The 25,316-nt window shown below is 58.9% G+C and overlaps 1 protein-coding gene across 1 annotated transcript; it reads left to right on the top strand.

Annotated features, from left to right (window-relative positions):
• Positions 1 to 89: 89 nt before the first annotated feature.
• Positions 90 to 25,037, top strand: DISP3 (dispatched RND transporter family member 3). Its single transcript, XM_008151777.3, has 20 exons — positions 90 to 1,173; positions 1,796 to 2,015; positions 4,812 to 4,948; positions 5,820 to 5,954; positions 6,486 to 6,646; positions 7,915 to 8,054; positions 9,901 to 10,049; positions 10,281 to 10,442; positions 11,269 to 11,430; positions 13,114 to 13,227; positions 14,154 to 14,290; positions 15,418 to 15,602; positions 17,619 to 17,749; positions 17,819 to 17,991; positions 18,838 to 18,964; positions 19,463 to 19,608; positions 22,173 to 22,332; positions 23,127 to 23,240; positions 23,590 to 23,756; positions 24,579 to 25,037. The coding sequence occupies exons 1-20, from the start codon at positions 90 to 92 to the stop codon at positions 24,939 to 24,941; spliced, it is 4,167 nt and encodes a 1,388-aa protein (XP_008149999.2). The 3' UTR covers positions 24,942 to 25,037.
• Positions 25,038 to 25,316: the final 279 nt, after the last annotated feature.

Consider the following 25,316-nt stretch of genomic DNA (forward strand, 5'->3'; position numbering starts at 1 on the left):
GGGTTAACCCCCAGGCCTGGGCGACTGCAGCGGGGGCATCCTCCTCCCCCTCTCTCCAGCCTGCTGACCCTCTCCCTCCTCCGTAGGCTATGGACTCAGAGGATGACCCGTTGTTGCAGGACGTGTGGCTAGAGGAGGAGCAGGAAGACGAGGAAGCAACGGGTGAGGCCTTTAGGAGAGCCCAGAGGCCGGGGCCCCACGCGGGGGCAGAGGGACAGTGTTGCTGGCGCAGCTGGACCTTGCCCTCCCGGCCCCCGGCCTCCGGCTTCTGGAGCACCTTGGGCTGGGCCTTCACCAACCCGTGCTGCGCGGGGCTGGTGCTCTTCCTGGGCTGCAGCATCCCCATGGCCCTGTCGGCCTTCATGTTCCTCTACTACCCGCCGCTGGACATCGACATCTCCTACAACGCCTTTGAGATCCGAAACCACGAGGCCTCCCAGCGTTTCGACGCTCTTGCTCTGGCTCTGAAGTCCCAGTTTGGCTCCTGGGGGCGAAACCGGCGCGACTTGGCGGACTTCACCTCCGAGACGCTCCAGCGCCTCATCTCCGAGCAGCTGCAGCAGCTGCATCTCGGCAACCGCTCGCAGAGGGCGGCCAGGGCCCCGCGCGCGGTCCCTGCGGTCCCAGGGTGTGGCCCAGACCCGGGGCGGGACACCTCCACCGCCCGGAAGCCAGCAGCCAATCAGAGTGGGCGTCTTCAAGACGCACCGACCCTGGCAGACCTGGCAGCCAACCAGAGTGAAGGCCCGATGAACCAGGGGTTGGACAAGAATGGGCGGGGCCAGCTGGGTACCCCGCCCACCCTGGCCAATCAGAGCCGTGCCCGCCGGGGCGCCTCGCGGTGGGACTATTCTCGCTCCTACGTGAGCACCAACACTCAGACCCACGCACACTGGCGCATCGAGCTCATCTTCCTGGCCCGGGGCGACGCGGAACGCAACATTTTCACCAGCGAGCGCCTGGTCACAATCCACGAGATTGAGCGCAAGATCATGGACCATCCGGGCTTCAGGGAGTTCTGCTGGAAGCCCCACGAAGTGCTCAAGGACCTGCCGCTGGGCTCCTACTCCTACTGCTCCCCGCCCAGCTCGCTCATGACCTACTTCTTCCCCACGGAGAGGGGCGGCAAGATCTACTACGATGGCATGGGCCAGGACCTGGCGGACATCCGGGGTGAGCAGGGCAGGGAGTGGTGAGAGGTGGGGTCAGTAAGGGGCAGGGTTGGAAGCAGCCTCAGGGCGGGCCTTGTAAGGAATGGGGCCTGAATGGGACCAGGGACAGGGTTTGGAGAGGTTGATTGGAAGGGTTGACTCTTGGTTCAGAACTTCAGGGGCTGGAAGGAGGATGGGGAGGGGCTTGGCTGTGAGGCTGAGTCAGGCTGGGGCTGAGCGCCATGTGAGAAAGGGTTGGTAGCAGGGTTGGGTGGGAGATGAGATCCAGGCCAGGCAAGGAAGGAGGTTTGGGCACATGCCTGGATTGAGGGGGTTTGGGAGTTAGTGTATGAGCCTTGGATTAGCTGAGCTTCAAACAAAAATGAAAATGTCAACTAAGTGGGAGCCGCCTGGAGGGTAGGCTCAGTCTCTGCAGTCCCGCCTTCATCTGCCTAGAACCTGCCCACGCCCCCCTTAAACCATCCCTCTGTCCCATTAGGAACAGTTTGAGGCTGCTTGAGGGGCAGTTTCCCATTTCCTTCTAAGGGGCGAGGTGTTGAGGAGGGGAGGATGACCCTGATGCAGGGCTGGTGGGAGTTGACCTGCTGAGCTCTTTACCCCTCCCCCGCCCCCTGCACCTGCAGGTTCCCTAGAGCTGGCCATGACTCACCCCGAGTTCTACTGGTACGTGGACGAGGGCCTGTCTGCAGAAAACCTCAAGAGCTCCCTCCTGCGCAGTGAGATCCTGTTTGGAGCGCCCCTGCCCAACTACTACTCTGTGGACGATCGCTGGGAGGAGCAGCGGGCCAAGTTCCAGAGCTTCGTGGTCACCTACGTGGCCATGCTGGCCAAGCAGTCTACTAGGTAGGCGGTCCGGCCACACCCGTGTGTGCCTGCCCGTGCGTACACCCGGGAAGGGCTATATGAGGATAGAGAATTGGTTCCCAGGTGCCTCTTTCTCATAAGCCCCAGATCCCCTTCCCTGCAACCTTTTCCCTAGGAAGTCCTTCCAAATCAGGGGCAGAGCCAGAAATATCCTCGCTATCCCCCTGACAGGTCACAGGCTCCTCTTCCTGATCATCACTGATGGTTAGTGAGCATGACAGCTCTGGAGGAGGTAGGAAATCCCAGAACTCTTGCCCTGGAGGTCTTGGGTATTGATTTTTTTTTTTCTTCCCTGCAACGGTGCTTGAGGCGTTTCTGAAAAGAGTATTAACCAGGGGTTGAGGAGTTCCTTTCTTCCTCTATATCCAGGGAGCTAGTTGACAAGTCACTTCACTTCTCGGGGCCTCAGTTTTCCTACTTGTGTAATGGGGATGATGCGTTCTGCTACCCTTCTGGAGTCAGGAGGAGATGAGCTAAGAGATTGGTGGGTACTTTGGGTGGTGGGTGCTTTGGTTGCCCTCCAAGTCTTGGGATGTGTGTCTGAGACTACAGCTGGGCCCTTCCCCACCAGCAAAGGGCATTAGATAGTCCATCTGTCGGTCCTGCTGGGCAATAACTGCAATGCCTCGTGCAGTCCCCTGCCCTGCCAAGTTAGCCCTGGGCGCATTCCTTCCATGACTCACACATTGTACTGAGCAGCTACTGTCATCACCAGAGCTAACATTTACTCAGCGCTTGCTCTCTGCCACACACTGTTCTAAACCCTTTATGCACAGCATCTCATTTAATTCTCTCACCAACCCCGTGAGGTAGGTGTTATTACGATTATCTCTGTTTTACCATTGAGGAAACTGAGGCACACCACCGTTAAGTGAGTTGTCCAAAAGGTGGGATGGGTCAAAAGCCAGGCTTTCTCATTCAGAGTCCCCACCCTTTTGTTTTCTATGCCAGCTGCTGCATTAGGAGCTCCTCCCAGCCCTGCTTCTTTGTCAGGCAGACCTCTGTGCATCCTCTAAGATCGAGCCTGGGAAGATTCTTCCCTGAGGCTTGGATTAAATGCCCTTCTACCCGCTGCCACAGTGCCCCTCCTTCTCCCTAAGGGAGGCAATAGAGAGCATACACAGGCTTTGGAGTCCGATATATCTGCAGTCAGATCCCAGGTACTCCACTTAGCCGTGGGAGTTTCGGAGAGTTATTTCACCTCTCTGAGCTACAATTTCATCATAGCCCTTGCCCATCTGTATTTTAGTCGTTTAAGTCCTTGTCACTCAAGGTGCAGTCCTCAAATCAGCAGCCCCCGCAACCCCTGGGGCTTGTTAGAAATGCAGAATCTCAGAGTCTCCAGGCCTTTGCTACACCTACAGGATTTCCAGGTGACTTGTTTGCACATTAAAGTTTGAGGAAGTTCTGGCTTAATTATGTCTCAATAGAGTGTGAGTTTGTTGAGTTCAGGGACTGTTCCTGGCTCATTTCTCTAGGCTTCCTCTTGCACAGTGCCAGGAACACCTTAGCAGGGATTTGTCTCGGGGAGGGAAAGAAGGAGGAGAAGCCCTGGGGAAAGGTACTTGTCTGGGTTGGGAAGCTGGGAGGGGCTGGCTGTAGAAGGAACTTCAGGGTTTCAGATACCAACACCTATGCCTGATGCATTCAGCTGCTGAGGCAACAACCCTGCTCTGGGTAAAACGCCTCTCTCCCCCTTCCTGTCCTCCCAGAGCTTCATGGGAGTAGTGACAAGCAGGACCCTTGTAGACTTGACTTAGCACCTTCCTTTGATTAATAAAATCTTTTTTATTATTCTATTATTGGTTACCGAAGAGATGGTGCACCTTGATTTATTACAGAATAATACAAATTGTCACTTTTACTACTTCCATGATAATATTAGAATCTTAGAACACAGTTCACTGCATTTATAACCCTTCAGACTTTTGCATTTTGGTTGCATGCATTTTAATTCTATATACATTTTAAACCTCATAAGACATTACAGTATTATTTTACTGAGTCAGTTTTCATTTATATTTACTCACATATTTACCTTTTCTGTTGCTCTTCATTACTTTCTACAATTTTATGTTTCCCTCTGGGATAATTTTCCTTATATCTGAAGAACTCTCTTTAGTATGTTTTTTAGTACAGGTTTTCTGGTGACAAATTCTCCTTTGTTTGCCGAGGAAACGTCTTTGTTTTACTTTTATTTTTAAAGTATATTTCTGCTGGTTTAGAATTACAAATTGGCAGTTATTTTAATACTTTAAAGATGTAGATCCATTGTGTCCTGACTTCCATCATTTCTGGGGAAAAGTCAGCTGTCCATCTTTTTGTTGCCCTTTGAATGATTGTCCTTTTTCCCATGGCTGCTTTTAAGATTTCTCTTTGTCTTTGGTTTCACCAGTCTTAGTATGATTTATGTTGGTGTGGTTTTCTTTGTTCTGCTTGGGGTGCACAGAGCTTCTTGAATCCATGGGTTGATAACTGGAATCAGTTTTAGGAATTTCCTGGCTATTGTCTCTTCAAATATTGCCTCTGACTCACTTTCTGTTTCTTTTCCTTTTAGGATTCTAATTACATGAATGTTAGCTCTTTTCACTGAGTTTCAAATGCTCTTCTCTAGTTTCTTTTTTTCTTTTGGTTTAGATATTCCAGTTCACTGACCTGTCTTCTGTTGTATCTAATCTGCCATTTATGTGGATAACTCCTGGTTCTCCTCAAGTGTTAACAGCCATCTCTAATCCACTTCCATCTTTCTCTCTCCATATTCCTTCCTTCCCCCAGCAAAGTCCAGGTTCTTTATGGGGGGACAGACCTCTTTGATTATGAGGTGCGCAGAACCTTCAACAACGACATGCTCCTGGCCTTTATCAGCAGCAGCTGCATCGCCGCCCTTGTTTACATCCTCACCTCCTGCTCAGGTAGGGCTTCTCTGAAGGCCTTGTCTCTTCCCAGTGTGCTCCTATCTGGACAAAGCCTTCCTTCTCAAGAATGCCAGAAATAGTCTTCTATCCACCATGTCAGAACTAGTGGTGATTAGAAATCACTTTCCAGTCCCAGGCAGGTAGGCTGAGGTCCAGAGGCAGGTGGGCCTTACCCAAGGGCCCCCACTCCCGGGACCTCACACAGTTTAACCTTTTGCCCTTTGGCCATTATGTTCTTGCTGGTAACCTTGTTTGGGGGAGTCTGGGGTATTGGAACCTTATTATGGATTATTCTGCACACTGTTTTAGTCCCAAATCAGCCACATTTCTGTCCCCCGGTGTACTTTTCCAATGCTACCTTCCCATATACCCTAGTTCTTCATACTATGTATTCAGTAGGAACTCTCTATTGCCCAAATGAAAATGAAAAAGACATTCATTCGTCCATATAACAAATATTCACTGGGCACCAACTATGTGCCTGATGCTCTAAGGTTTCAGGGATCCAGTGGTAAACATCACAGACACACTGCCTATCCCCATGGGGCCTTTGCCTACTGGGATGGCAGCCACAAAACAAATATGTAATGTTTGCCATTTCCTACTGGCCCTTGAGATAAGTTCTGCAGAGATGAGGGCCCTTGAGCAAACTGCCTTACTCAGAGATGGCTTCCTCTGGCACTCAGGTCTCTGGTTCAGCCCCTTGTCTGGGTATGGAGAGCTATGCTGGGCATGGAGGGGGTGCTGAAGAGTACTCCATGGTGGGGGGCAGGTGTGAGGCAGGGCCAGCCACGGTCAGGGACACTAAAGAGGGCGTGTGTTCCATGGGGTCCCCCCACTGTATTCCCTGTCCCCTTGCCCCACCCAGTGTTCCTGTCCTTCTTCGGGATCGCCAGCATTGGCCTCAGCTGTCTGGTGGCACTCTTCCTGTACCACGTGGTCTTTGGTGTTCAGTACTTGGGCATCCTCAACGGCGTGGCTGCCTTCGTGATAGTGGGCATTGGTGAGTTGCCTCCATTGCCATAGCAATGGGCTTCCCACTTGAGAACGCTGCCCCAGAAAGGGCCTTATCCCTGGACACAAAGTGTGGCTTCTGTGGAGTCTCCAGAAAGTCCCTCTTAGACCTCGAAGCCTCGGAGTGTGGTGGGAGGTAGAATATGGGTGACGAGCAGAGCCCGGGCATATGGTGATGGAACCCCCAAGGGTGGAAGGAGCAGGCGAGTATGCTGGATAGAGGTTAAGAATGGTGGGGGAAGTCTAGCAAAGGTGGGAAGGAGGCAAAGATTTGGAAGAAGGAACCTAGTTGTGGGAATGGGGTGTGGCCAAAGAGCATGGAGGATGGGGCTTGGACTCTTGATGGGTGGGCCCAAAGGTCAGGTGGGTCTTTCCAAACTCCAACCTGAGAAGCAGGATTTCCCTGGAGCCTGACCCCTCAGGGGTCCTCTCCGGGTTGGTCTCGGCCCAGCCTGGGTCTGGTCCTGGAGACAGCAGTGACCCTGAGCCTGCCCCGCTGGCCTGGGGCTCCCTCCGGCAGGTGTGGACGACGTCTTTGTGTTCATCAACACCTACCGCCAGGCCACCCACCTGGAGGACCCTCAGCTTCGGATGATCCACACCATCCAGACGGCAGGCAAGGCCACCTTCTTCACCTCCCTGACCACGGCCGCCGCCTACGCAGCCAACGTCTTCTCCCAGGTGGGGGACCGCCCTCTGCCCCTGCCCCCGCCTCCCCATCTCCCATACATCCCTGGCCCCGTTCTCTGCTCTTTCCACGGCCCCTTCTCTTGTGGCCACACAGCCTTTTTCTCAGGCTCTTGCCATGTCTGCAGAATCCATTTTTGTTACTTATCACGATTAACAGAACTTAACAAACGAGAAGATTGTAATAATCCAAATAAAATGTATTATTGATGCTCATTAATAGTAATCCAGCATCTGCCCTGAAACGCATTTGGCAGTTTTCAAAGCTCCTTTGCATTGAGTCCTCGTGATATACTTATGGCAAAGGTATCATTACATCCCTATTTTCCTAATAGGTAAACTGAGGCCCAGAGAGGTCACGTGACTTCTCCAAGGTCACACAGCTGGTAACCCGTGGGCTTGACACTGCATTGTCGTCGCTCACCCTGGCCGTCCTTTGGCTGGCCCCATGCTCCTCTGGGCTCTGAGTTGGGCTCAGGAGAAGGCTCTGCGTTTGGGCCGGGCTGTTGGTGCGGATAGAACCTGAAAGGCAGTGAGCCTGCTCGAGTTTCGGAGGGGTTTCATCACCTGGGCTGAGTATCCCATTTAGAAACCACTAGATGCTTTGGGATCATCCAGGCTTCCTAGGGAACCACATCCCGGAAACAGGCAGAGCTGAGTCCAAAGCCCACTGCTGCCGTGTATGGCTGTGTGGCCTTAGGCAGGTTGTTAACCTCTCTGAGCCTCAGTTTCCTCCTGTGTGGATTAGGCGGGGACCGAAAGTGTTTCACAAGCAGTGAAGGCTTGTCTGCTTGTTGACTTCCGTTTTCTTCTGTGCCGGTTCCTGTAACCATTCTGGAGCACACCCATTGCTCCGAGGCCCCGGGCTCCCTAGTCCTGTCACGTGGCAGCATTCTCTCCCTTCCCACTCACTAACACGTGGGCTGGTCTGACGGCGTGTGTCTGGCTCCCAGTCATTCATGTGATGACGGTTATCAAGCACATGCTCTATGCCAGGCACTGTTCTAGGCAGCGGGCCGCAGTACAGACAACAGCCTTCTCTCCCTCCCCTGTTGTGTCCCCTGGCACCAGTCCTTGCCTTCCGATGTCCTCCTGGGCCAGTGGCTGCCATCCCAGCAGCCGGGCCCTCCTCGTCCTGCCTTAGGGCGTTGGTCTGGGGTCCTGAGTGCCTTTGGCTGTAGAGTCCGCAGGCTCCTGGGCTCCAGGCCTGACCAGCTCCACATCCTTCTACCTCCTCATCTCTTCTACCTCTCCATCGCCAGATCCCGGCCGTCCATGACTTTGGCCTGTTCATGTCCCTCATCGTGTCCTGCTGCTGGCTGGCTGTGCTCTTCACCATGCCTGCTGCCCTGGGCATCTGGAGTCTTTACATGGCACCACTAGAGGGCGCCTGCCAGACCAGGTGAGCCAGGCAGGTGGGGTGGGGGGCCTGTCCTCTCCCTGAATATCCTTAACAGTCCCTTTTGATTCATTTTTGAGCATCTTTTGTATGCCCAATCCTATGCTGCCCAGGGGACAAGGAAGGAGAAGAGAACCCTGTCGGGTGGTTCCCACTTGTGACCACCTGCTGTGTGCCAGGAAGTGGGCAAAGCGCTTTGGTACTGGTCATATTGATACCCCCCCACGGCCCCCCAGGACCCAGGGAGCTGGTTCCCCTCATGCTGCCCATTTTACAGATGAGGAAACAAGAGCTTGGGGAGGTTAAGCCAGTTTCTCCAGCTCACCCATTCAGTAGGCAGCAGAGCCGAATAAACCCAAGAAAATCTGACCCTGGATCCCAGGCTCTTAGTCACCATGTTAAATGCCCTCAAGGCTCTGGTCTTGGTGGAGAAACAATACGTAGACACACGCGCCGTGTGCAAAGTCAAACAGGTGAGTCCAGAGTTGCTGCGGGAAGTTGAGGGCTCAGGATCTCGCAGGCAGGGTGGCCGGGGAAGGAAGGGAAAGAGGGAAGGAAGGAGGGAGGGAGGGAGGGGACAAAGGGAATGGAGTCTGGCCTAGGCTTGGATACTGAGGAATGAGGGAGGGTCTCTGGCCTGGGGGCAGGGCACACAAAGGCAGGAACGTCGGGGTCTGGGCCATGTCCACCTGACCGTGTGGGCCAGGGGTGGTAGGGAAGGATTGGAAGCCCAGCACGGGGTTCAGACGTTACAGCTCACGGGTGGTGGTGCGGGCTGGGCACTGCCCAACGCCACTCCAGCTGAGGCACTGCCGTGCACTGTGGGCATTCACATTTGACTATTTCTTTTTTTTAATGTTTTTATTGATTTTAGAGAGAGAGGAATGGAATGGAGAAGGATAGATAGATAGAAACATCCGATGAGAGAGAAACATTGATTGGCTGCCTCCTGCACGCCCCCTACTGGGGATCGAGCCCACAACCTGGGCATGTGCCCTGACTGGGAATTGAACCAGTAACCTCTTGGTTCATGGGTCCACGCTTAACCACTGAGCCACACCAGCTGGGCCTCATTTGACTATTTCTATGACAGTTTAGGACAGAGGAACATGTCTTGGGGAAGGATGCGTTTTTCTAATCTCTACAGAGATACCAAATATGCCCCCCCCATCTCTATCTTCTCCCCCAACCCCCAGGTTGGGGCCGGGGACACAGTGGACGTAGTGGGCAGTCTCCCAGCCCTGGGCTCCAGCCTCAGCCTCTTTGCTCAGCAGCTGGGACCTCGGGCGTAGTACTCAACCTCCCTGCGTCTCAGTTTGCTTGTTCGCTTCGGTAAAACGAGTGTAAATCCTGGGTAGGATTCCTGTGAGGATTCAGTGAGAGAATTCACCTGGGGCTTATAGCCTCTGCCTGGCACAGAGCACTCTTTATGTTTGCCGGGCGCATTAGTCGCGTTCCTAGGGTGAGCCTCGTCCCCCCCACATTCTCTCCATCAAGGCCGTGGCCACACGCTCAGCCCTCCCCACTTCCTTCTCCTCCCGGGGTCAGGGCCCCGGGGCATGGCCAGCACAGCACGACCCTTGCTTCGGTCACCTGGATGGGTGGGGTCTGCATGTTGCCATCCCCTCTCCCTGGGTAATGGCTGCTGTCACTCTTTGTCCCTCAGAGAAATCGCTGGGTGATGGAAGGCAGTCAGGGCAGGTTTCTGGAGTCCATGGTGAACGTGCTGGGTGAGATGTCAGCAGCGGTGTGAGACCTGGGTTCCTGGGGTCGCCAGGACCCTGCCCCAGCCTCCCCGGATGGACACCCAGACCATCGGGGCTCACCCCTCTCCCCACTCTCTCCCTAGCTGCCACCAGAAGTGTGGCCGCAAGAGCTCCCTGCACTTCCCCGGGGACGTGTTTGCCACTCCGGAGCGGGCCGGGGGCGGCCCCGCCCAGGGCCCCCTGCCCTACCTGGACGATGACATCCCCTTGCTGAATGTGGAGGAGGAGCCAGGTAAGAGGTGGCGCAGGCCTGACCCCGGCGAGACCTGGGGCTGCCGCTGCCAGGGGAGTGGCTCTGGACAAGATGGTTTGAGGAAGGACTGCCCCTCAGACAGGGGGGCTGGACCAGTGGTCTGGGGGCTCCCCATCGAGCATTTGGGCTTCCCCGGAGCGGGTGGAGACGGGGCGGGCTTCGACACGGGTCTGGGCCAGGCCTCTCACAGGCCACCGCTCTGCCTGGCAGTGTCTCTGGAGCTGGGGGACGTGTCTTTGGTGTCTGTGCCCCCCACGGGCCTGCAGCCCGCCCCTGACAGGGGCAGCCGGGGGCAGCTCATCGCTCAGCTGCAGGAGCTGCTGCACCACTGGGTGCTGTGGTCAGCCGTCAAGAGCCGCTGGGTGATTGTGGGTAAGTGGACTCCCACCCTCCTTCCCCTCTATCAGAGTGTGGGGAGCAGACTCCCCCAAAGGACATGTAGGCATTGGGATCCCACCCCATCCTGCAAGTGAGCGAGAAGGCAGAGACCTGGGTTGGCATCCACACTCGCTCTGAGCCTCTCCTCCTTCCTGTGTCCAATGAAGCTGGTCCTCAACAGCTTTTGTTTACTGAGCACCTACTATGCGCCAGCCATCGTGTTGGGCAGTACAGCAGAGCACTCAATGCTTGGGCACTGAAGTTAGACCGACTTGGCTGAGTCGGACTCCTCATGGTACCATGTGCCAGCTGTGCGACCTTGGCCGTGTCCACCCGTCTGCGCCTCAGGTTCCTGGCCCGTGACTGAAGATGATGATAGGGTCTTTCTCCTCAGGCACATGGAAGGAACGGCACAGTGCATGTAAGGCCCAGTGCATGGCATGCAGTAAGTGCTCCATAAACGCCAGGTGCCATTATCATCACCCTCATTACCAGGGACGGTGTCTAGGGTGGTGTGCCAACCCTGGACGAGCCAGCTCTTTGTAAACTAAATGCTCTAAGGTGGTGACTGCTTGTCCAGGAGTGTGAGCTTGTAGCTTATATCTGATTCCCAAGGGACGCATAACAAGCAGCCCCCACCCCTGGAGGACTGATCCCTAGCAAGCTCCACCCACAGGCTGGCATGCTGGGGTCTGCCCACTCCGTGGGAGACCCTGCCCCCTGCTCTCCCCACCCCCATGAAGGGAGCAGCTCTTTGCCAAGGCTCTGGAGGCCTCGCCGGAGCCCCAGCCCCGCCTAGTGTGGCGTCCTTCCCTCGCAGGCCTCTTTGTCTCCATCCTCATCCTGTCCCTGGTGTTCGCCAGCCGGCTCCGCCCTGCCAGCCGGGCCCCCCTGCTCTTCCGGCCCGATACCAACATCCAGGTGCTTCTGGACCTCAAGTACAACCTGAGCGCTGAGGGCATCTCCTGCATCACCTGTTCAGGTGAGGGTTTCCATCTGGGGGTCCCCGGCGGGGCCTCAAAGCGTGTTAGCCTGAAAGATGTGAGACCCGCGATCCGTGTTTCTGCATTTCATTAAACAAATGCGTGCTGGGTGTCGGCTGCCTGGCGCTGGGGAGGCCGCAACAGGTAGGACCGGCTTCCTAAGCTCAGGGAGTTCGTCCCACTGCTAGCGGCCAGCCATGGTCATAGTAGACCTGAGCTGTGATGGAGGAAGAACAGGGCGACTGTGGAGCTCAGCATCATGGAAGGCTTCGTGGAAGAGGCAGCGTCTAAGCTGAGACTGGAAGAATGGGAAGGGGTTAGCCAGGCTGGAAGGGAGAGCCGGTGGGGGGCTGTGGCCAGCATGCTGATGGTGGCCGTGGAGTCAGGAGACATTGAGGGAGTGAAAGCCATAGGACTTTGTGACAGTGCGTGTCCGGGATGAGCAAGGTGGTGAGACAAACATGTCTCCTTGCCTCAGAGGTACCTGGGCCAGGCCCTCATTTCACAGAGGGAGGCCTGACGTCGGGGTTAGGGCAGGGGAAGTCGACCCAAGGTCACCCAGCTTTGCCTGGGCCGTTGGAAACCAGATGAGAAGATGCTTGGGCGACTGCGCCCGGCTCCTGGGAGGAGATCGCTGGCCGCTGTAATTGCCTTCATCTAATTAGGGCGGTGCTTGGATTGACTTGGCCTCCCCTCGGTAATGGCATCAGCCAAACGCATGATGATTGACTGCAGCTCAGAGAGGTGCCCGAAGAGCCCCTCCTAGATTGGAGCCAGTCCGGGCCCCATCCCCGGCTCCTCTCCTGCCGCCTGGGCACACAAACTCAGCTCCCTGATCACCGCTGCTCCAAGGGCTCCTGCGACCCCCCAGGAGGCCACGAGCCGCGTCCGCTCCCATGTCACAGAGGGACAAACCCCAGGGTGACCCCGACGTTCCCGGGAGCACTTGGAGAAGGACCAGGACCCCAGTCAGAGTCCAGCCCCCAGCCTCTTCTGTCTCTTCGCTCTCCGGACTGCCTCTTAAAGGGACCCCTCCTGATCGTAGCAAAACGAGCTTGGGCTTTAGGGGCAGACAAGCCCGCATCTTACTGGGCCCTCGGCCTCTCAGCTCCTCTGCAGGTCCCGCAACCTCCCTGACCCTCTGCTTTCTTCCCCGTCCAGTGGGGTTAACAACAGCGACCTCCTAGGAGTATTGTGAGGATTACATTTCCGGAGGTGTGACGTTTTTCTCATTAAAAAACAAAACCCATCTACAATGCCCGCGAGCCGGGAGCGTTCCATTTCTAGCTGCTCCTGGTACGTGCTCTCATTGAGCGTCTATCACCGGCCGAGAGCATGAGAGGCGGCGTCCCACGTGGTCCTCAGCCCCCTCTGGAGGTCCCGTGTCACCCATTTGACAGGAAGGGAGTGAGGCCGGCGAGGAGGAGGGGGAAGCTTCCGGTGGCTCTGGCTGGCGGGTCCTTTCTCTTGCCTTAAGATTCCTGTACATTCAATATTTGATGTCTTTTAATTTTTTTAGTTCCACTTAATTTCTTCCAGACCCCTGGCACTCCCTCTCCCCAAGCTGAGGGCCCTGGGCTCCGCGTCCATGGGGTTGTCACCGATCCCCGCCTCTGCCCGCCCCCGCCGGGCCCAGCCAGGGCGGCCCTGCTGCCCCTGACCCAGCTCGGGGGTGGGGGTAGGTCTGTTCCAGGAGAAGCCCCACAGCCTGCAGAACAACATCCGGACGTCCCTGGAGAAGAAGAAGCGGGGCTCCGGGGTCCTGTGGGCCAGCCGGCCGGAGGTCACCCCGCAGGGTCAGTGGGCGTGGGGTCTGCCTGGGGTGGGGATGTCGGGAGACCCTGTCGGTGCGAGGGCGTGGGAGCCTGTGAGGAGAGAAGGCTGTGGGACAAGAGCCTGTGTTCTTTGGTCGCTGTGGAGGGATTGGGTGGCGGGTGGATTCAGGGTAAACCGGGCCCTCCGTCACTGTCCCACCAGCTGTCCCCAGCCAGACTGTGGGCTCCCCTCCTGCCACCGCTGCAGCCCAGCTTGGGGTGCCCCATGACCCTGCCCTGTGCACCAAACCCATCCCGAGTGGGGGAGGGCGGGGGCGTCCCGACGCTGGGGTCTCCATCAGGGCCGGGGTGCTAGGACACGTGTCGGAATTAAGTGCCCCACAGGGCAGTTCTGTGTGACCGTGGTCACCCCATCTGTGCCCTCCATTGTCCTATCAGCCCCAGCTCCCCATTCACACTGCTCCCATCACTGACGTCACTCACACCCCTAGTCCAGTGGTCGGCAAACCGCGGCTCGCTAGCCACATGCGGCTCTTTGGCCCCTTGAGTGTGGCTCTTCCACAAAATACCACGGCCTGGGCGAGTCTATTTTGAAGAAGTGGCGTTAGAAGAAGTTTAAGTTTAAAAAATTTGGCTCTCAGAAGAAATTTCAATCGTTGTATTGTTGATATTTGGCTCTGTGGACTAATGAGTTTGCCGACCACGCCCCTAGTCCATGCCGACACATCTCCCCCAACAACTTTCCATCGCTGCCACTCCCTCCGCCCATGCCTCCACCCGAAACCGCTGACCGCCACCTCGTCCCCCGCCGTCCGTGCAGCCACCTCATCCTGGTGCCACCACCAAGGTCAGGGCTGGGCTCCTCAGGCAGCAGAAGGAGGACTGCTCCAGGGACAGGGGAGCCAGTCCCGGTCACTCCACCCCCTCCACCCTGCTTTGTCCCCTAGACGCCCCAGGCACCGTGTACGTGTCCAAGGTGAAGAGTAAAGGCCGCCCGGCTGTCTACAGGTTCTCCCTCAACGCCAGCCTGCCTGCCCCCTGGCAGATCGTGTCCCCCGGGGACGGGGAGGTGCCCTCCTTCCAGGTAAGCCCGGGCCGTCGTGAAGTGAGCCACCACTACCAGGGGAGGGGGCCCTCAGTGCCGCACGGATGGGCACTGGCCACGCAGGGCGGGGGAGGCGGGGTCTGTGAGGCCGGAGCTACTGCAGGCAGATGAGGAGTCTCTCCCGCCAGTAGCCAGGGACCCGCAGAGTGGCGAGAGCATGGGCTACCGAGTCAGCCAGTCCTGGGTTCGAGTCTTGGCTCTGCCTTGTATACTCTGTGTGTCTTTGGGCTGATGACTTAGTCTCTCTGAGCCTCAGTTTTCTCATCTGCGAAATGGGCATATGAAAAGTAGCAGCCAGGGTTGCTGGAGGTGCGTGAGGTCAGGCCTGTGCATTGCGTGCCATCGGGAGCCTAGTAAGTGCTCAGTGAATGGTAGCCACTAGTTAGATGGTTCTTCGGGGCAGCTGCTCCAGAGCCCCGGAGAAGAGCCTCCAAAGGCCAGCCCAGGCCTCGTTTTCCCTTCGAGGAATCATTTGTGTTTCTTTAACCTGTTACACCCTCCAAAGTGCCACTTAGCACGTGTCAGCACGTTTGTCCATTTGAAAGACGAGGTGTCGGAGGCATTTCCTGACTCTGAGCCTTTGCATTGCTGTTCCCACTAGGAAGCTAGAAAGCTCTCCTTCCAGCCTGATGCCTGCTGACGCCTCACTCAGCGCTCCGCATAAGCATCAGCTGCCCATGGAGCCCTGTGCTGGCCGTCCTTCTTGGCTTGCCCTCCTCTTCCTCTGCCCATTTCTCCTGTCTTATCGTCACGATTGTTTAATTCCTGGCCCTTCAGAGAATCTAAAGCTACGGTGATCAGCAGGCTGTGAGGACAGGGACCACGCCCATCTTGCTCACTGTATTCTCAGGGCCAGCTCAGGGCCTGGCATGGAATAGATGCCCAGCTGAAGGGAAGACTGAGGCCCAGAGAGGGAAGGGAGGATTTTCCCGACCTTCCGACTCGAACCCAGGCCTCCTGTGTTTCTGCCCAAAGCGCTCTCGTCCACTCTGGGGGCGGGACCGGGTGGGACAGGCAGAGGAGGGAGGGCCGGAGCCTGAGGCTGGGCGCAGGCCGCGGCAGCCTCCCCGAGTCACGTGTCTTGTCTCTGTCGATCCACTGCTTAGGTGTATAGAGCGCCTTTTGGTAACTTCACCAGGAAGCTGACCGCTTGTATGTCTACAGTAGGGCAGCTCCAGGCGGCGAGCCCCTCCCGCAGGTGGATGGTGACGACCTTGGCCTGCGACGCCAGGCGGGGCTGGAAGTTCGACTTCAGCTTCTACGTGGCCGCCAAGGAGCAGCAGCACACCCGGTAACGGCCTTGCAGAGAAGCCTGCTTCCGCGGGCCTGGCCCCCTTCCCTCCCCCTCTCCCCCCCTCTCTCTGTCCCTTTAAGAAGCCCATGTCCCCTTCCACACACCTGTCCAGATATGTCTCTGCCCAGGACAGGGGCGCGGGGACACCAGCAAAGATGGCAGCGTGGCCTGCTCCCCATCTGCCTCTCTCCCTCTCGATGGGCCGCGATGGCCTCCTCGCTGTTCCTCGGCAGGACAGGCAGTTCCCACGGCAGAGCCTTTGCGTTGCCATTCCCTCTGCCTACAGTGCCGTTCCCCGGCTCCCCGTGGGGCCGACTTCTTCTGAAGATCAGGCCTCTGCCAAGACGCCCCCCTGGGTGCGGCTGTCCCAGACCACAGCTCCTCCCCCAGTTAAATAGCCACACCTGGTCTCTCCTCGCTCTCGGGCCCCATCGCCACCTGGGATCTCACTGATCTGCTGGCCAGTTGCCTGCCTCCCCTCAGGAGCCCGGCGCACCGGCAGTGGGCACTGCTGGTCCAGGCTGTGCCCCCAGCGCCCCGTGTCGGCACGTAGCAGGTGCTCCACAAACACTTGCTAGCTGGCTGCTGAGTGAATCCACTCTGCACTTCCTCTCCCAGGCACTTCAGCACTCTCAGTATAGAACTAACTCAGGAAATATTTAATGTCCCTCCCCAGGCCGCTGTATGCTCAGGCCCTGCCTATGCCTGCTTGATCTAAGTGCCCCAAATGCTTCACTGCATTCTGTGCCTTGGGCATCCTGAGGGAGCTGGGGGCGTCCCGAGGCAACTGGAATCACCTGGGGGCATCCCGAGGCAGCTGGGGGTGTCTGGAGCCAGCTGGGGGTGTCTTTTCCCAGGTTCCCTCCCGAGTTCTGGGCCAGGGCCCCGCATGCACTTGTCCGTTGAGCTGTAGCAGCAGAGGGTCTCTGCTTTTCTCCGTCCATCGAGCCGGCACCGTGCAGGTGCTGGGGTACAGGGGATGCAGTGGTGAACAAGACAGCTGCCCGCTGCCCTCGGGCCCACTAGCGGGAGGCAGCCGCTAACAAGTCAACCTCGATGTCATTACAAATTATGACACGAGCCCCGACAGAAGGAGCCAGGCTGCCCTGGTCTAGAGAGCGGTGCGGGGCCCTGCACAGGGGACACCCGGGGCTGTGGTCTCTGGCGGCCTGGCCCCAGGACAGCCAGCCCCCACACAAGGCTGAGGTCCTCCTGGGACAGAGGGGTGAGGCGGGAGGCAGGGGATGACCAGGAGGGCTTGCTGGGTCCTTCCTCTGGGCACCTTGGCTCAGAGATGGGGGTCCCTCTGCCCACCCTCCCCCGAGCCCAGGGCTGGGCTCACTCTGCATGTACACAACAGCGACTGGGGGCAGGCTTTCTGGACGAGCTTAGAACATTCTAGAAAGAACCTTGAGCTACATCAGGTCCAGTGGCCAGCAAGCTGACCATAGAACCCTTTCTTCAAGACAGAATCTTGAGTCCCCTTAACTGTTGAGGTTGAGGTGAGGAGGTACAGGGAGCAGGGACCCTCAGGCTGGCCCTAGACCCCTCTGTGAACTCTTGCACCCCCTAGAGGGCAGTTGGGAAACTGTTGGTCTCCTCCACCCCTCAGGCCATAGGTGGGGAGACACTCATGTTGGGGAAGGGCCTTGAACGGGCCCATACAGTGGGCTTTGGCCGGGGCTGGACTAGAACTGGCCTCCAATCCCCAACCCCCAACTGGAGACCAAATCCCTGTGCTGGGGGAGCCCCCATCCATCCCCTGCATTCTTCCAGCCCGCACATGACCACACTTGCCTTGCCTCCCCAAGTCCTCCCAGCCTCTCTGGCCTCAGTCCGGCCTCCCCGAGTCCTCCCAGCCTCCCTGGCCTCAGTCCGGCCTCCCCGAGTCCTCCCAGCCTCCCTGGCCTCAGTCCGGCCTCCCCGAGTCCTCCCAGCCTCCCTGGCCTCAGTCCGGCCTCCCCGAGTCCTCCCAGCCTCCCTGGCCTCAGCCCGGCCTCCTTGCCTCCACAGGAAGCTGTACTTTGCGCAGTACCACAGGCCGCCTTTCCACGGGCGCGTGTGCGCGACACCTCCCGGCTGCCTGCTCAGCTCCAGCCCCGACGGGCCCACCAAAGGCTTCTTCTATGTGCCCAGTGAGAAAGGTACTGGCGGGGAGACCACGGGGGTCTGGGGGGCTGGGCCGCCTCCGGTACAACTGTGACTCCCCTCAGGGCCCAGGGCCCGCCTCTCGGCCACCTTCGGCTTCAACCCCTGCGTGAACACGGGCTGCGGGAAGCCGGCGGTGCGGCCGCTGGTGGACACGGGGGCCATGGTCTTCGTGGTCTTCGGCATCCTTGGCATCAACCGCACTCGACAGGTGGACAACCATGTCATCGGAGACCCGGTACGTGGACCAGGTGCCGAAGGGCCTGACTTAGCAGCTTGCCAATGAGTAGCAGCCCAGAGGCCACCCCCCAGCCCTCCACACGCCCTCCCCAGGCGGAGGGGACCCCCACAGCCCCTGGCTATCATTTCTTTTGAGGACTGAGCAGAGTTGAGGTCTCAGAATCACCCAGGAATCTGAATACATGGGGGTCTGAGTTGGCTGTCCCTCACCATCGGGGATGGAGGTGAAGATAACACACGTGCAAAGCTGCCTGCCCTTCGGCTGCAGGGGTCCCCGCCCTGTGGGGCCCCTCTCCCCTCGTACGCGTCCGTGTTCTGTGCTGGGCTCTCGGGCATTTGAAGGGAGGAAGCTGGTGGGGCTGTGGCGAGGTGTGTTCCTGGCACGCAGTGGGAGCGGGCGTGTGGGAGGAAGGACTGGACGCGGCACGATCTGACCGCTGCCTGGAGCAGTCTGCACCTGCGAGTCCAGGTCAGACAGGAAGTACTTTGGAGGCCAGGGGGTGCCGGAGCTCTGTCTGCTCAGGCCAGCCCGAGAGTCGCGGTGTTCAGAGGAGGCTGGGAGGAGAAGAGGCCGCCTGCCAGGGAGGACGTGAGGGGTTTGGCTGTGGGGGGGGGGGGGGGGGGAAGCAGGAAGCCGGGGGAGGGTGCTGTGAGTGGAAGCCAGGAGGTGAGACTAAGGGCCGTGGGGGGTGGGCAGTAAGGGGATGGGCTTGGGTGGGGACCACGGGTGATGCACAGAAGGCTCCAGCTTGATGGCGCCCACGGTACTGGGGACCCACGATCCCCCACGACGGCGTTCCCGACTCACTGAGCGGCCTGCGCCGCTTGTGTCTCCTTGGGAAAGGGCAGCGTCATCTATGACAGCGGCTTTGACCTCTTCAAAGAAATTGGGCACCTGTGTCGCCTCTGCAAGGCCATCGCGGGGAACTTGGAGCTGGTGAAGCCGGGCGGGGCCCAGTGCCTGCCCTCAGGTGTGTGGGGAGCCAGGCCCTCAGAGGGAGGAGGGACTGGGGGGCCGGGGCATCTGCAGACATGCATGTGTGCTTGAGTGTCCGCACTGGGGTCGGGGGTGTGCGAACATTTGTGTGTCTCCCAGAAGAGAACGGGCTCACGTGTGAATGTGCATTGGCCCAGAGGTGCCGTGTGTGGTGACATGTGTGGTGCCATGTGTGGTGTGTGTGCGCACACCTGCAGGAGGAGCTTTCCCAAAAGTGGGGGCACGGGCTGGCGCACAGGTCTCCCTGAGAGGGCACAAGGCGTCATTCTCCACCCTGGGGGCAGGTGGGTGTTGTGGGGTCCCCGTGACGTTGCCAATGGTTACACACGCTTGAAACCTGGAGGTTAGAGGGAGGGCAGGTGCCCCTCCCACACGCACACACACAGGTGAGCACGAGTGCACGGTGGGGGGGGCGGCCTGGGGTGGGGCGCCCTCCCAGGTAACCGCCTCCCCTCCCCCCTCCTCCCCGCAGGCTACAGCATCTCCGCCTTCCTGCAGATGCTGCACCCCGAGTGCAAGGAGCTGCCGGAGCCCAACCTGCTGCCGGGGCAGCTGTCCCACGGGGCCGTGGGCGTCAAGGAGGGGCGCGTGCAGTGGATCTCCATGGCCTTCGAGTCGGTGAGCCCGGTGGCCGCCCGTGCGTCACCTCTGGCCCTTGTCCCAGAGCAGAGACGTGGCTCTTCAGAAGGGGATACAGGCCCAGGGGGTGAGACTGCTCGTCCAGGTCACCTGGGAGTGAGCTCAGGGGGAGGCCAAACCACAGAGCCTCAGAGCTCGGTCTTTCTTTTTTTTTTTTTTTTTTTGTTTTGTTAATCCTCACCTGAGGATATTTTCCCACTGGTTTTTAGAGAGAGTGAAAGACAGAGAGAAACATCAATGTGAGAGAAACACTTGGATTGGTTGCCTCCTGCGTGAGCCCTGACCAGGTCCCAGGCCAGGGAGGAGCCTGCAACTGAGGTATGTGCCCTTGACCGGAATCGAACCCAGGACCCTTTGGTCCGCAGGCCGGTGCTCTACCCACTGAGCCACACCGGCCAGGGCAGAGCTCAGCCTTTCTACATGCAGGCGGCCAGCAGCTCCCTGCACCCTCCCTCCCCACCTGCCTGGGTCTAGCTGTTTGGCAGCCTCTGGGCTGCAGGGGCAGGTGGGGTGGGGGCTGGGGGAAGAGCAGGATGGTCCCCTCTGCCATGTGGGGGGCTCCCCCTACGGGGGCTGGGAAGCCCGGGGACTGGCCATCCCATAGCTCACTGCTTCCTCTCTCACCCCGACACTCCTGGGCTCTGCCCCAGGAGGCACACATGGGCACACACACACACGTACAGACATGCACACACGTGCCCTGGGCATCTGCTGGCCCAGCTGCCCCTGCTGCCTCCCTGCTGAGACCTGGGCCCAGTCCTGCTCTGACCCCGGTGGGCTCTGTGTCCCTGAGCAAATAACTCGTCCCCTGTGGCCTCAAGTCTGTCTAGAGAACAGGGTTACAGATCCCTGCCCTCCGATGGCCCCTGAGAAGCAGCCGGGCCACCACGTGAGGGCGTCGGGGAGTGAGAATGACAGTGACACGGGTACAAGTGGAAGCCGATTCTTGTTCTCTGTCCCCACCCCTGCTTTCCTTCCCGCCCCGTGTGCCACTCACTGCACAGGTGACCAAGCCCCCGCCACCAGCGAGGGGGCCCCAGGACCCTCCCAGCCCTCAGTGAGCCCCAGGCTAATGCAGACGCCGGTTCAAAGCCCAGGAAGTTGTTTTAACTGCGGTCAAATATGCATAAGAAAACTGACCATCCTGAATGAATAGTTCAGTAATATTAAGTATATTCACATTGTTGTACAACCATCACCACCATCTCTCTCTTCACTGTCCATCTTACAAAACTGAAGCTCTGTCCCCCTTAAACACTAATTTCCCGTTCCCCTCCCCCAGCCCTGGCACCCGCCACTCTCCTCCCTGCGTCTGTGAATCTGACTCCTCTGGGTGCCCATATAGGTGGGATCGCACAGTCTTGGTCTTTTTGTGTCTGGCTCATCTCACTTGGCATGATGTCCTCCAGGTTGGTCCAGGCTGTAGCACGAGTCAGAATGTCCTTCTTTTTTTAAAAAAAAAAAAATGTTTTTATTGAGCTGAAGGGAGAGGGAGAGAGAGATAGAAACATCAATGATGAGAGAGAATCATCGATGAGCTGCATCCTGCACGCCGCCTACTGGGGACCGAGCCTGCAACCCAGGCATGTGCCCTGACCAGGAATCACCCGTGACCTTCTGGTTCATAGATCAACGTTCAACCACTGAGCCACGCCGGCCCGGCAGTATGTCCTTCCTTTTTAAGGCTGAAACCACAGGCAGTTTCAGAGAGGAGAGGATCCCTGCTCAGGCTTCTCTGCACGACAGATGTCACGTCCAAGCTGACCACCTCCACCCTACCCCCAATACACACACACACACACACACACGTGTGCACAGACACACACGTGCACAGACACACTGGATGTGTCTGTTCTCAGGGAGCAGAATTGGCCAGTGAGATCACAGAGGGGAAAGGTCCAGAGAGGGTGAGTGGCATGTCTTCCCCTCCCCCCAGCAGCTCCCAGAGCCGGGCCGTGTGAGCCAGACAGGCCACGCTCTGCCTCCCTGGACTCAGCCCAGCCAGGAGACGGGCAGGTTGCCGGGCAGTGACAAGAACCATGATTCACGGACCAGAGTTTGGGTCCCCTCCTGCTCGGGGGCATCAGGCCATGCTCCGACCCTGAATTGGGCCACTGACAAAGTAATAGTAGGTTTCTCTCAATGGGTTTCTTGAGAGGGCAGAGGTTGCCTATCTTGGGGTGTCAAGAAAGGCTTCCTGGAGGAGACAGGGTGTAGAGAGCCTTGAAGGATGAGTGGAGCTGGCTGCAGGCCGAGGGGGGGACACAGAACACAGGGGCGCTGGGCGCTGAGGTGGCTGTGGGAACGGGGCAGCGACTCTGGTGCCCTGGAACCGGCCGCGGCTGTAAGAATCACACGTGTCCCCAGACGCCGGCGGGCGGTCATCCTGGATTGGCTTGCCCTTCACTCCCCCCAGACAACACACTCTGTTCACAGGTGGCCAAGAACTGGCTGCATCTGCCCCGGAAGAGACCAGCCGTGGCCTGGGAAGGGGGAGGGGGCCACAGCCACCCGCCCGTCTCACTGGCTCGTGTCCCCCACAGACCACGTACAAGGGCAAGTCCTCCTTCCAGACCTACTCGGACTACCTGCGCTGGGAGAGCTTCCTGCAGCAGCAGCTGCAGACCTTCCCCGAGGGCTCGGCCCTGCGCCGCGGCTTCCAGACCTGCGAGCACTGGAAGCAGATCTTCATGGAGATCATAGGCGAGCAGCCGCCCGGGCCCCCCCCCCCCCGCCCCCCCGGCTCCCGGCTCCCGGCTCCCGGCGGGGTGGGTGGTGGCAGCGGACAGGGAGGTGACCGGGGCAGGGACGGCAGGCCGTGGCCATTCTGAGCCACGCTTGTCATCCTCCATCCTGGCCTAGAGCCCTGGAGAGAAACCGGAAGGACCAGTGCCAGGAACACCGATCAGCAGCCAGAGTTTGGTCCCCCTGCTCAGGGCATCTGGCCGCATTCTCTGGCCCTGAATTGGGCCACCTCGAAGGGAAGAGCAGTGGCCATTATGGCGGCCTGGTATCATTTCGGTGCCAGGCCCTGTGCTATCTCTTTTTAAAATGTATATTTTTTATTGATTTCAGAGAGGAAGGGAGAGGGGGAGAGAGATAGAAACATCATTGATGAGAGAATCATTGATCAGCTGCCTCCTACATGCCCCACGCTGGGGATGGAGCCCACAACCCGGGCCATGTGCCCTGACCAGGAATCGAACTGTGACCTCCTGGTTCATAGGTCGATGCTCAACCACTGAGCTACACCAGCCAGGCTGTGCTATCTCTTTAAACTCCAAATGAGGCCTGTGGGTTAAATACTGTTATTACCCCATTTTACAGATGAAGAAATGGAGGCTCCAAGAAGTCAAGTGGCTTTCCCAGAGTGGCACAGCCAGCTGTGACTGGGCCCTCGGTTTAACCCCTGTGACCTCTGAACCCTGAGGGTGAGGGAGGGTTGTGGGTGCCCCACCGTGCAGCCTGGCTGAGGACCCCCTTCTGTCGCCTCGCAGGGGTGCAGAGCGCCCTGTACGGCCTGGCCCTCTCCTTGCTCATCTGCGTGGCCGCGGTGGCCGTGTTCACCACCCACGTGCTGCTTCTGCTGCCCGTGCTCCTGAGTATCCTGGGTACGTGGCCGGGGTCCCCTGGTGGCCGCCCACCGGCAGCTTCCTCAGCCCTTAACTGCCCCATCTCCCCAGAGATGGCTCCCTGACCAAGCCCACCCCGGCCCCCGGCAAAGTGCCCCTCTGCTCGGCGCTGTCTCGGCGACGGTGGTTCATAGCTTTGGGCCCAGAGACACCCAGTCACCTGGGTCCCCCAGCTCTCTCTGGCCCTGGCCCTCCTGCCATCAGAGGTGGGGGCTCCACTCGAGACTTCGCCCCATCCCCCGGGGCCCTTCTGAATCCCGCCCCCCGAGCCCTCCGGGGCTGTGTGGCGGGGCAGGTCCGAGCTGCCGCCCGCTGTCCCTGCCCGCAGGCATCGTCTGCCTCGTGGTGACCATCATGTACTGGAGCGGCTGGGAGATGGGCGCCGTGGAAGCCATCTCGCTCTCCATCCTCGTCGGCTCCTCCGTGGACTACTGCGTCCACCTGGTTGAGGGCTACCTGCTGGCCGGAGAGAACCTGCCCCCCCACCAGGCCGAGGTGAGCAGCCCGCCTGCCTACGGCTCCCCAAAAGCCTTCCCGCCTCAGTGCAGCGGAGGGACACCCTCGTGCCTGAGCCCCAACAGGGTGTGTTCTAGAAGCTGTGGCTCCCAGGGCCCATCTCCCAGGGGACGTAAGCTCCCAGGCAGCTCCCCCAGAGAGCGCCGTGGGCCCCGGGTGGGTCCATCCCTCCGCCTCCCTAAGTGGGCGTGAGGGGTTGGACCAGGCGGCATCCAGGGGCCTTTCCGGATTCTCGGCTCCTGAGTCCACGTCTCATCCCGCAGCCTGGGGGGCAGGGCTGGGCCCTCGCTCATGACCCCGAGGCCACCAGCTGGCCCTGCGTGGCTTAGTGAGAACATGCATGCCCTTGACTCGGTGCCAGAAACAGCTCTGGGTCATACGCTTTTTGTTTTATCCTTGTTCGGAACTGTATTGATGTGAAAACATTCGTAAGTAAATTATTTATACATTTAGCTGCTTTGGGTCAAAAGAAGGAAATCAGTTCCAGTTGGGGTTCCCATTTATGAGGCCCTACTGTGCAGATCATCAGCGTCTTGGTTGTCATAGCAGCACTCACTGCATCCCCACTGTGCACGGAGCTGCTGTGGGAGAGCCATGTCATCGTCACCCCAACCCTGTGGAGTAGCCGCTACAATCATCCCGCTCACGGAGGCAGAATCGGGGCTCCCCGGGGCAGGGCTGGCCTGGGGCAGGGGTGCATGTTTACCCAGCATCCAAGCCCCCAACCCTGGCCCCGGGCAGGGAGGGGCGCCGTGTCACACCAGGTCCCTGCCCCCAGCTTCTGCTCTCGCCCGCACCCAGGACGCCCACTCGCAGCGCCAGTGGCGGACGCTGGAGGCCGTGCGGCACGTGGGCGTGGCCATCGTGTCCAGTGCCCTCACCACGGTCATCGCCACGGTGCCCCTCTTCTTCTGCATCATCGCCCCGTTTGCCAAATTCGGCAAGATCGTCGCTCTCAACACAGGCGTCTCCATCCTCTACACGCTCACGGTCAGCACGGCCCTGCTGGGCATCATGGCACCCGGCTCCTTCACCCGGACCAGGACTTCCTTCCTCAAGGCCCTGGGCGCCGTGCTCCTGGCGGGGGCGCTGGGGCTGGGCGCCTGCCTCCTGCTCCTGTGGAGCGGCTATAAGATCCCTCTGCCCAACGGGACCTCCCTATAGCCCTGGCCCTGGGCCCTGACTTGCTCACTTGGGTCCAGCGGATGGGGACGACACCCTGGTGCTGTGACCCCAGAGGGACTTTGTTCCCCAGCTCGGCTCCAGCTAGTTTTGCTCCCACCTGCGAGGCCCACACTGCCTTCATCCCAGTGGCCAGCCGGAGCTGGGTGGTGAAGCCGGCTGCCACCCTGCCCTGCCAGGCTGCTGGCAGCCACACTGGGCTTCCCCCGACAGCAGGAGAAACCAGCCCTCCCCCCATGCCCGGTCACCACGGAGGTCTCCCTCTCACGCTGCCTCGGTGCTCACCACTTTCCGAGGTGGGTGCTACAGGGCTCCCATTCTACAGATGTGGAAACGGAGGCAGCAGGAGGCAGTGAC

The sequence above is a fragment of the Eptesicus fuscus genome, chromosome 9 (genome assembly GCF_027574615.1).
Source record: "Eptesicus fuscus isolate TK198812 chromosome 9, DD_ASM_mEF_20220401, whole genome shotgun sequence".
NCBI classification, from domain to species: Eukaryota; Metazoa; Chordata; class Mammalia; order Chiroptera; family Vespertilionidae; genus Eptesicus; species Eptesicus fuscus.